This window comes from Nycticebus coucang, chromosome 22 (genome assembly GCF_027406575.1).
Source record: "Nycticebus coucang isolate mNycCou1 chromosome 22, mNycCou1.pri, whole genome shotgun sequence".
NCBI classification, from domain to species: domain Eukaryota; kingdom Metazoa; phylum Chordata; class Mammalia; order Primates; family Lorisidae; genus Nycticebus; species Nycticebus coucang.
In genome coordinates this window covers 14158985-14170239 of record NC_069801.1, presented here as the reverse complement: position 1 = coordinate 14170239, position 11255 = coordinate 14158985, and the positions used below count along the sequence as shown (strand labels likewise).

At 51.8% G+C, this 11255-nt stretch overlaps 1 protein-coding gene across 1 annotated transcript; it reads left to right on the top strand.

Moving 5' to 3' along the window:
* The first annotated feature begins 4581 nt into the window (after positions 1 to 4581).
* On the top strand, positions 4582 to 11255 carry LOC128574799 (aflatoxin B1 aldehyde reductase member 3). Its single transcript, XM_053575700.1, has 7 exons — positions 4582 to 4843; positions 7731 to 7918; positions 8101 to 8205; positions 8820 to 8916; positions 9169 to 9268; positions 10062 to 10191; positions 10887 to 11255. The coding sequence occupies exons 1-7, from the start codon at positions 4642 to 4644 to the stop codon at positions 11046 to 11048; spliced, it is 984 nt and encodes a 327-aa protein (XP_053431675.1). The 5' UTR covers positions 4582 to 4641; the 3' UTR covers positions 11049 to 11255.

Here is an 11255-nt window from a genome sequence, read left to right as displayed (position 1 = left end):
TCAGACTTATCCCCTCTCGTGGTTGCAACTTGTTTTCCATCCTACCTGTGGACTGGAAAAAAGGGGCTGCTGACCCATGGGCTGGAGTCTTCAAATGGTGAAAGTAGTGGGGGGCAGGGGGATGTCTGAGGAGCATACTGCCCTCTCCAGGGTCTCCTGGGTCCTAGTTCTGAATACCCTCCTGGCCGCTGCACCATGGGGCTGCAGATAGCTCTCCCTCTTGTACACATAGTAGAACAAAAGAAAGCTGCACACCTGGAGATTTTCTTGACTTCAGAATTGCTTATTCAACACTTAAAAATGGAAGAATTTGAGCAAGCAGTACCAGTAGAGTCCCTGAGAAGAAGATTAACACTTCCTAGGATCTTGGACCATTTTTAAAACTGAATCTCAGCAGTGGCTCTCCTTTTGTCTTAGCTAAAGCCTTCTGATATTTTATCTAAGATTCTTGGCCTTGGCTCTGGGCCTCTTTTTGCTGGGGGTAGGGGCCCTGGCTGCCAGGGTCCCCATTTCCCTGTGTAAACTCCTATTCCAAACTGGAGGTGCTCAAGACTGTAGGAGAGGGCTGGGCACGGTGGCTTACACCTATAATCCTAGCATTCTGGGAGTCCAAAGCAGGTGGATTGCCTGAGCTCACAGGTTTGAGACCAACCTGAGCAAGAGTGAGACATCTCTAAAAATAGCCTGGTGTTGTGCCTGGCCCCTAGTCCCAGCTACTCAGGAGGCTAAGACAAGAGAATCTCTTGAGCCCAAAAGTTTGAGGTTGCTGTGAGCTGTGATGTAGAGCATTCTACCAAGGGTGACTAATGAGACTCATTCTCAAAAAAAAAAAAAAAAAGTGTAGGAAAAAAACAATTCCAGGTCCAATCATTGCTGTTTGATCTTTTCCAATGCAGCAAAATCCCCTCGGTCTTGGGTAGCACATTGGGGAGTTGGTGGGGGCCATGTAGGGCACAAGGCAGCTGCAGCAGCATGGGAAGCCATCTGTTGTGATGAAAGGGCCCATCCTGGGAATTTGGACAACTCCACTGATCTAAGTGACTGTTCTAGGAAAAGTTCCATTTGCCCTCTAAAGGGAGATACCCCACAAATAAATGTATATTCTTTATAGAAAGAAGTCACGTTCCTTTATCCATCACAAAGTAGTTGCTTCCCCTTAAAGAGTGGTCTGTCATTTATCTTTGTGCAACAAACCACACTAAAATTGAATTGCTTAAAATAATTAACTTCCAGCTGGGCAGGGTGGCTCACGCTTATAATTTTAGCACTCTGGGAGGCTGAGGTGGGCAGATTACTTGAGCTCAGGAGTTCTAGACCAGGCTGAGCCCAAGAGTGAGACCCTGTCTCTACTAAAAATAGAAAAACTGGCTCAGCGCCTGTAGCTCTGGCCAGGGCACCAGCCACATAAACTGGGGCTGGTGGGTTTGAACCCGGCCTGGGGGCCTGCCAAACAACAATGACAACAACAAAAAAATAGCCGGGCGTTGTAGCAGGTGTCTGTAGTTCCAGCTACTTGAGAGGATGAGCCAAGAGACTCACTTGAGCCCAAGAGTTTGAGGTTGCTGTGAGCTGTGATGCCACAGCACTCTACAAAGGGCAACATAGCAAGACTCTCAAAAAAAAAAAGGAAAAACTGGCTAGACATGGTGGTGTGTGCCTTATAGCTACTCGGGATGCTGAGGCAAGAGGATGGCTTAAGCCCAACAGTTTTAAGTTGCTCTGAGCTATGATGCCCCAGCATACTACCCAAGGGGGATAAGAGTGAGACTCTTATCTCAAAAAAAAATTTTTTTTAAATAATTAAAATTACTAGTCCAGGCACAGTGGCTCACGCCTGTAATCTAACACTCTGGGAGGCTGAGACAGGCAGATTCCTTGAGCTCATAAGTTCGAGACCAGCCTGAGCAAAAAGCAAGACACTGTCTCTACTAAAAATAGAACAACTGAGGCAAGAGGATTGCTTGAGCCCAAGAGTTGGAGGTTGCTATGAGGTATGACACCATGGCACTTGACCCAGGGGGACAGCTTGAGACTGTCTCAAAAAAAAAAAAAAAATATATATATATATATATATTCCCTGAACTAATCAAAAGGTTCCATACAGTCCTTATGAAAATGCCAGCTGGCTTTTTTCTGGGGGGGAGGGGGGGGCTGTGAGCTTAATACAGAAATTGATAAACAGATCCTAAAATGTATGTGGAAATTCAAGAAGAGCCAAAGACTAGCCAAAACTTCAAAAAGAACAAAGCTGGAGGACTCACACTTCTGCCTTCAAAACTTGCTACAAATCTATAGTAATGAAGACCATGCTTGTGGCATAGGGAATGGAACTGAGCGTCCAGAAACAAACCCTTACTCAGCCTGTCATCAATTTTAGAGAAGAGCACTAAGACAATTCAATGGAGAAAAGAACAGCCTTCAACAACATCTGACTATTCTGACGCCAAGGAATGAGGCTGGACCTCTTCCTCACACCATACATAAAAATTTATCTCAACATGTATCAAATATCTAACTGTATGAGCTAAACCTGTAAAACCTTTAGAAGAAAATATTGTAATAAATCTTCATGACCTTGGGTTAGGCAATGGTTTCTTAGCTATGCCACCAAAAGCACGTGGAAGAACCTTAAAACCATATACCGTTTTCACTCACCCATTTCCTTTGTACTACTGTTTTCATGTATTGTACTGATAACTTAGTTATAAACTTCTAACTGTAAAATCAATAACCCATTGCTATTTTTGCTTTAAGTGGTCTCTTTTGTCTTTCAGTTTGTTATTAGCATATAATTTGTATACTACAAAGTGCATACCTTTTAATGTACGATTCTCAAAGTTATGACGAATGCACAGTCACGTAACATTCCCAGGATCAAGACGCAGAGCAGGTCCATCACCCAACAAAACTTCCCATGATCCTTCCCTTCTCCTACCAGAGGCCCCTGGGAACTGCTGATTTGATTTCTGTCTCTCTACTGTGATCTTTGAAGGAATGTCATAGAAAAGGAATCACACAGTAGGTAGCTTATTGAGTTTGACACCTTTCAGCAGTTGGGATTAATCCATGTTATTGACCGTGTGAATTATGTCCGTGATTGTGTTCATTCCCTCATATGAACAGACCATGGCTTATCTATTTACTCATGTTCTGCAGGTCAGGAACATTCCAGCTGTTTCTAGGTTCTGGCACTTAGGAGTGCGGTGGCATTTGGCAACCTCAAACTCTTGGGCTTAAGCGATTCTCTTGCCTCAGCCTCCTAAGTAGCTGGGACTATAGGTGCCTGGCACAATGCACAGCTATTTTTTGGTTGTAGTTGTCATTGTTGTTTGGCCGGCAGGGCTGGATTCAAGCCCGCCAGCTCTGGTGTCTGTGGCTGGTGCCTTAGCCCCTGAGCTACAGGCGCTGAGCAGTACACATACATTTCATTTCACTTGTGTAAATACCTAGGAATGAGATTGCTAGGTCATGTGGTAAGTGTATGATTAACTTTATAAGAACTCAATTATGGGGCGGCGTCTGTGGCTCACTGAGTAGGGCACCGGCCCCCTATACCGGGTTTGAACTCGCCACCAGCCAAACTGCAGCAAAAAAATAGCCGGGCCTTGTGGTGGGCACCTGTAGTCCCAGCTACTCTGGAAGCTGAGGCAAGAGAATCGCCCAAGCCCAGGAGTTGGAGGTTGCTGTGAGCTGTGACGCCACAGCACCCTACCGAGGGCGACAAAGTGAGACTGTCTCTAAAAAAAAAAAAAAAAACTCAATTACGTTTCGAAAGCTTAAAAATTGAGAAAAAGTGTCCATTTCCAGCACTCTTCCTTCCCTTTCCTCCCTCCCTCCTTTTCTTTCTTTCTTTCCCCTTTCTCGTCTTTTCCTTTCTTTCTCCTTCCTTCCCTCCTTTTCTTTCTTTCTTTTTCTTTTCTTTCTTTTTTTTTTTTTTGTGTGTGTGGTTTTGGCCGGGGCTGGGTTTGAACCCGTCACCTCCGGCATATGGGACCGGCGCCCTACTCCTTGAGCCACAGGCGCCGCCCACCTATTTTTCTTTCTTTCTTTTGAGGCAGGGTGTCACTCTGTCCCGGGTTATAGTGCAGTGGCCTCATCCTAAGTCACTGCGCCCTCAAACTCCAGGGCTCAAGAGATCCTCAGGCCTCCTGCCTCAGCTTCCCGGGTAGCTGGGAGAATCTTTTCAAATATTTCCTGTAGTAGAAGTTTGCTGTCTAGAATTCTCTCCATCTGGGCTGGTCTGAACAAAGTCTTCATTGGGCCTTCTGTTTTCACCCACCCGCTCGGCTCCCAGCTGAAGCCGAGGACAAGCACGCCAGGACGGCCGCGGGGCGACGCCGACGGAGGGGGAACGACGTGGCAGGGAAGCCTGTGGAATTCGCACGCAGCCCTGGGACCAGGCTCAGCCGTGGGCACCTGCGCCCGAGCCACAGCCAACCCACCGCCCACTCGGTCGAAGGGCAGCCGGTCCCCAAGCTCTGCTGAGTCACGGTGGGGAGGGCCGAGCTCAGCTGGGTGCAGGCGTGCGGGTGGGTTCCGCTGCCCCTTCGGTTGGCCCCGCCCCCCGGTCTCCTTCCTTAAATTGGCGCGGCGGTGCCTGGGTGCTGCACGACTCCTGGGCAGTCCCCCGCCACCGCCATCATGTCGCAGGTGCGGCCCGTCACGGTGCTGGGCGCCATGGAGATGGGGCGCCGCATGGACGCGCCCTCCAGCGCCGCATCCGTGCGCGCCTTCCTGGAGCGCGGCCACGCGGAGATCGATACGGCTTTCGCGTACAGCGAAGGCCAGTCCGAGAGCATCCTGGGCGGCCTGGGGCTCGGGCTGGGCGGCAGCCACTGCAGAGGTAACAGTCGCCCCTCACCTGCCCCTGGACCGTGAGCTGATACCGTCCCTAGCCCTGCACCGCGCCTCTCGGTCCTCCCACACGATCCCTGACACCTCGCAGCTCTGTGAACCCCGAGCTCCTCAGACACGTCTGGACCCGGACACCCGTGCGGTGCTTTGCCCCGACTCCTTTCCTGCCCCTCTTCCCTTCCCGGAAGGTAGCCCAGGACCCTCACCCCAAATCTATCCTGGTACGACTTGGCAAACCCCTCTCTGGGCTCTGTAAACGGTGGAATCTGGCACCGTGCAGCCCCTGCCCCTCCCCGCCCCAATACCCCTCAGGTGGGGGCCTGATCTGTAAGAATCCTGTCCTGATCGCCATGGCGCTCCCTGAGCGAGCCCAGATCAGACTTTGGAACCAGCTCGTTATCTGCTTTCTCCCTGGCTCATGCCAGCCTTGCTCCGACCCAGAGCAGAGTCTAGGTCCCTCCTCAGCATTCTGGCAGTGCAGGACGGGGGTGGTGGTGGTGATACAATGTCTACCTGCCCTCTCAGTGCCAGGCACCTGCCCTGGCTATGGAGAGAGACTCTAGAGAGGAGAGATTCTGGAGATGGATGGGCACTCAGAGGGTGCCCTTCCCGTGCAGAACCCAGGGAAGAAGGGACAGTGGGGAGATTTCCAGGGCGCGGGTGTGCAAAGGCAGCGAGATTTGGCAACCCTGAGGGTGCTGGAGTAGCAGATGTGGTTCAAGGAGAGGATATGTGTATGGGGGCGAGGGGAGAAGCCTTCAGTCTGATGCCATCTGCATTGCCGGGGACGGTGCCTGGCAGGCACAGAGTAAGGACCTGGAAATGCCACCTGTTACTTTGTTCTCCACACCACCATGTTGCCTCCACCTGCTCTCCCCTCTGGTGCAGAGTCTTGCTGTGTTTCTCCTCTGATTCAAGATCCAAAACAAAAGAGGACACATGCATCTCAGTGCCCAGACCCCTTGGCTGCCTCTTAGTGAGAAGTCTGATCTTAATTCTGACTTTTTTTTTTTTTTTTTTGGAGATAGTCTAGCTCTGTCACCGGGGCTAAAGTGCTGTGGCATCAGCCTAGCTCACAACAAGCGCAAATTCCTGGGTTCCTGCGTCAGCCTCCCCTAGTAGCTGAGATTACAGGTGCCCACCAACACGCCAGGCAAATTTTTCTATTTTTAGTAGACACGGGGATCTCACTCTTGCTCAGGCTGGTCTCAAACTCCTGAGCTTTGAGGGATCCTCCCCCTCAGCCTCCCAGAGTGCTAGGTGTGAGCCACTGTGCCCGGCCCTAATTCTAATTTTGTTTCTTCCTTTTCCAATTTCTCCTCTTCCATCTGTGAAGTAAGGGCTAGCTGGGCCAGCTCCTCAGCTCCTCAGCTCTCAGCTCTGAAGTTAAGTTCACATCATGAAGGGGAGGGATAGTGGCGAAATGGAAAAATTTCAAATTAGTTGCCCCTCAAACCTACCGTCTCCCGGGTCTCAAGGGCTCCAGTGACTGCCCTCCTGCCTTCCCAAGTGACTTCCTAAGAATGAAAAATGGACTCGCCCATCAATCCAGCCAATTGGAACTCTTAATAGGGGGCAGGGAGGCAGTGCTGAGCTCACTTCCAACTCACTCCTGGGATGAGTCTCTAATTGATCCCTGCCTTTCCTACCAAGGGGTCCAAGGTGAAGCTGCTTGCATTTCTTTTTTGAATTCCTGTTGCAGATTCATTAGGGGTCTTCCCATTTTCGGATCTGCTCTCCGTCCACTCTACATTCAGAGCATCTTTCAAAACTAAAAGGCTGACCACTTAGCTCCGCATCCTAAAAACCTTCAAAGCCTCCCCATGACCACCTACAGTTCACACTCCACGGGCATGAGCCAAGGAGGAAACAGATTGCATGCCCATTCTGAAGTCTGATCTGGGGCTGTGCCAGAGAATGCCATCTGCTCTGTGGCCCCTTCTTTTGCCTGTGGGCTTCCATGGACCTGGGGCTCTGGAAGGATGGAGACCCAGGCATGGCTGCACGCACCCCTCCTGCTCTCCTCTGAGCTTTTGCCCATGTGCCCGCATTGTGGAATGACCTCACCCTTCCCCAGCTGGTGGCCTCTGACTTCCCTTTGGAGATTTCAATTGGGCCCCCAAAGAAAGCCTCCCTGAGCTCCCAGATGACCTCACATCTCTATACCTGGGAGTCCACCAGCACCTGCATATCTCCCTGCCTCCCTGAGGCTGAAGTGGCCTCTGAGAATATGAGTCCTTGAGGGTGCAGGCCCCTCCTTCTAGGAGTCCCTAGCTGCAGCCTGGTACATCCAGTGGCCCATAATAATCACCGTGGTGATGACAACAGCAGCTCAAAATGAGCACTTCTTATTTTTGATCTTTTAGAGAAAGAGTCTCACTTTCTCACCCCAGGCTGACGTGTAGTGGCATCATCATAGCTGACTGTAACCAGAAACATCTGGGTTTACAGGATGCTCCTGCCTCAGCCTCAGGAGCAGCCAGATCTACAGGCACATGCCACCACACCTCACTGACATTTTTGGTAGGGATAGGGTTTTGCTATGTTTCCCTGTGCTGGTCTCGAACTCCAGAGCTCAAGCAGTCCTCCTGTCTTGGCCTCCCAAAGTGCTGGGATTATAGGTGTGAACCACCATGCCTGGCCCAAATGAGCACTATTATCCAAGTTCTGGTCAATCCTCAGGACCTCTCTACAAGGCAGCACTATTTTTTCTGTTATTACGGTTGAACCTCCGAGAGATTAAAATAGCTCAGTCAAGGTCGCAGAGCTAGCAATGGCAGAGCTGAGATTTTAACTCAGCTCTCTTAACCATTACACTAACCCCCTTCTAATGTTTGATCTACTGACCTGAATGGCTCATTCCTCTCCCCACAAAGTGAAAATTGCTACCAAGGCCAATCCATTGTACGGGAACTCACTGAAGCCTGACAGCCTCCGGTCCCAGCTGGAGACGTCACTGAAGAGGCTGCAGTGCCCCCGGGTGGACCTCTTCTACCTGCACATGCCAGACCACAGCACCCCAGTGGAAACGACCTTGCGCGCCTGCCACCAGCTGCATCAGGAGGTGAGGGCAGCCTGAGAGCTCCGGAGGGGGTCTGCTGCTCTTCTTACCGTGATGGTACTCGAGGGTGCACCAGGCAGGCCCCATGCTCTTGGAACAGCCTCACTCCCAGGATCTCCACCCTGGTATCCCCGTCCTGGTCTCCCAGGGTACAGAGGGTACTGACCACAGCCTCACCCCTGCAGGGCAAGTTTGTGGAGCTTGGCCTCTCCAATTATGCTGCCTGGCAGGTGGCCGAGATCTACACCCTCTGCAAGAACAACGGCTGGGTCCTGCCAACTGTATACCAGGTGAGGGCCACAGCTGCAGGGGCCTGTGTCTCCAGGGCTCTTGCTGATCTTGGGTTCTCTTTGCCCCCCTGACTGTCCCCTGTGCCCCCTGCATATTAGCCACTCCTTCATCAAAGCTGGTAGATGGTTCCTAGGTGCTCACAGGATGATGTTTGAGCTGCTCAGTCTGGCCACCAGGCACCTGCCCACTTCTTGCCTGAGTGAGCACCTTGGTCCCTTCCTTCCCTGACTCCCTGCACGTGTCAGCCTGGAGTGGTCCTCTCCTCTTCTCTCTGGGGAAGCCCTCAGGCCCCACAGGCATGTTGCTTCCTTGTATGCCTTTCTAGACAGCCCCAGAGGAGCCTGAGACCTCAGACTCTCCTTTCCCTCTTTATCATCCATTGTACAAATGATTGTACACATACCTGATACCTGGCACTGGTCACGGAACTGGGTAGTGTATCGTGATTGCCTCTTTGTTCAATTATACTTGTTTACCTTACTATATCTTTAAGAGGCGTGTTAAGGTGGAATTGCTAAGGTCTGAACTGAGGGTTCTGCAAGGGTAAATGTGAGGAATGTGAGGTCCTTTGCCCTGACCGTCCACCCCCTCCAGCTGGCCCCTCTCCCTGCAGGGCATGTACAACGCCACCACCCGGCAGGTGGAAACGGAGCTCTTCCCCTGTCTCAGGCACTTTGGACTGAGGTTCTATGCCTACAACCCTTTGGCTGGTAGGTGCTGCCATGGGGTGAGAGGGCATTCTTGGTCTAGTTTCTGCCTATTCCTGACCCGGTACCTGCTGACCGGCAAGTATAAATATGAGGACAAAGGTGCCAAGCCCAGGAGCTGGCAGGGGTTTGACAAGAGGCTGGGCTGTGTCCTTCATCCCTCTTGGTCCTGCCCCAGCTCCTAGTCTAGCACCTCCTGGGTGTGGCACCTCTGGAGCATTTGGACCCAGGGATCTGAATGCAGCCTCCCTGCAGGGGGCCTGCTGACTGGCAAGTACAAGTATGAGGACAAGAATGGGAAGCAAGCAGCCGGCCGCTTCTTTGGGAATAACTGGGCTGAGACCTACAGGAATCGGTAAGCTACGAATGTCTGTATCAGGATGCGCTGGATGGGGGATCCCCTTTATTCGAAACAAAGTTTTAGGCTGCTTTCCTAGGGCATAAGGCCTTCCCTTGCTGTCTACCTAAATCTCCAGATTCCTATAGGTGTTATGAAACTCTCCGTGGGGTTTCTTCTTGTTTTTTTGGGATCTCCTGAGGAAAGGAGGAGCTATGGTCTCCCTGGACTTATGGTCTCCAAGTCACAGCCCTTCCCTGAGAAATCACTTGCTGACAAAGAGGGAAAGAACCCAGAGTGGAGGCTCAGAAGGCCTGGGCAGAGTCCTGCCCCATCATAGCTGCCTTCGTGTCACTAGGTTCAGGAGTCAAGGATAGACACATCTGGCTTGGCGCCTGTAGCACAGTGGTTACTGCGCCAGCCACATACACCGAGGTTCAAACCCAGCTCGGGCCAGCTGAACAACAATGACAACTGCAACAAAAAATAGCCGGGCACTGTGGCAGGTGCCTGTAGTCTCAGCTACTTGGGAGACCGTGGCAAGAGAATCGCTTAAGCCCAAGAGTTTGAGGTTGTTGTGAGCTGTGACGTCACAGCACTTCACTGAGAGCGACATAGTGAGATTCTGTCTCCAAAAAAAAGTGGACACATCAGAGAGGGCCCTGGCAAGGGAGCTTCCTATGTGTGTGGGGGTCTGATAAAGTAGGAGACCTCCCAGCTGGCCCCTAGGGCCTCAAGGGCTAGGGTGCAGGTGGCTGCCCTAGGGTGACCCCAAAGTACTGAGCTCTGTGCCACTGTCCCACCTGCCCAGCTTCTGGAAAGAGCACCATTTCCAGGCCATTGCCCTGGTGGAGAAGGCCCTGCAGACCACTTACAGCGCCAGTGCCCCCAGCATGACCTCAGCAGCCCTGCGCTGGATGTACCACCACTCCCAGCTGCAGGTAAGCAGCCGCCCCTGGGCGCTAAGCTGCTGCCCTTCCCTGGGAGCAGCTGTCCCTCTGAGGTCTCTGCCCCAGTTCTCGGGGGTATTCTGCTCATTGTCTGCTGGGGTTGTCTACGTGGATTTCCTCCTTCCTTAGGCCTTCTGCAGTACGAGTATCCCAGTTTTATTGAGGAGGGAGGTGAGGTTCACGCAGCTATTAAGGGGATAGAAATTTAGGTTTCAGACCACCTAGTCTCCCTGGTCCACTGGGAGTTGGGTTTCCTCTTTCTTGATATCTCCTGTCTTTCTTGAGTCAGACTTTCGTCCAGTGTCAGCTTGAGGGGGTAGATGGTGTCTGACATATATAGAGTAGGTGCTCAGTAAATGGGAGCTAAGTGCATCACATGATTTTGCACACCCATGACCATGCTAATAATTGAGACAGTGGAGTCTCAGGTTGAATAAACTTACCCCTGGTTTCACAGCTTTTGGGGGGCAGAACTGGGCTGTGAAGGTAGGTCCAGCTGGGTGAGCCAGGAGGCAGCAGGTGAAAGGATAAAGGTTTTTGAGTCACATGGTTACAACTGTCAGAGGCACCTACAGTTCTTTCTGGATGTAAACACAGAGCCCAGACTCGGTGGGGCTGTGGCTGGGAGGGATGTGTGAGTGAGGGCTTGTACAAAAGTGTGGACCTCTGGCTGTGTCCCCTTGCAGGGAGCCCATGGGGACGGTGTCATCCTGGGCATGTCCAGCCTGGAGCAGCTGGAGCAGAACTTGGCAGCGACTGAGGAAGGGCCCCTGGAGCCGGCTGTCGTGGATGCCTTTGACCAAGCCTGGCACCTGGTTGCCCACCAGTGTCCCAACTACTTCCGCTAGGTCTGGTCCTGGCTCAAGCTGCCAAAGGCCTTTCTGCCACCTCTTCTCTGTCTCTCTGGCCAGTCTGTGCCTTAAGCTGACTTCACAGTCTTTCCTGACTGTCGGGATCCATGCATTGTTTTCCTAGTTCCTTCACACCATGGAAGGGCTGAGGCTGAGTCCTGCTGGGTCCTTTGCTGTCTGAATAAAGTAGGCACTTGACCTGGC

What these genes read in the sequence shown, in the direction of transcription:
- LOC128574799 (XM_053575700.1), top strand. Translation starts at nt 4,642, where the DNA reads ATGTCGCAGGTGCGGCCCGTCACGGTGCTGGGCGCCATGGAGATGGGG. An exon ending in GCCACCAGCTGCATCAGGAG is followed by an intron (nt 7,919 to 8,100) that starts GTGAGGGCAGCC and finishes TCACCCCTGCAG; the next exon opens with GGCAAGTTTGTGGAGCTTGG. An exon ending in TGCCTACAACCCTTTGGCTG is followed by an intron (nt 8,917 to 9,168) that starts GTAGGTGCTGCC and finishes GCCTCCCTGCAG; the next exon opens with GGGGCCTGCTGACTGGCAAG.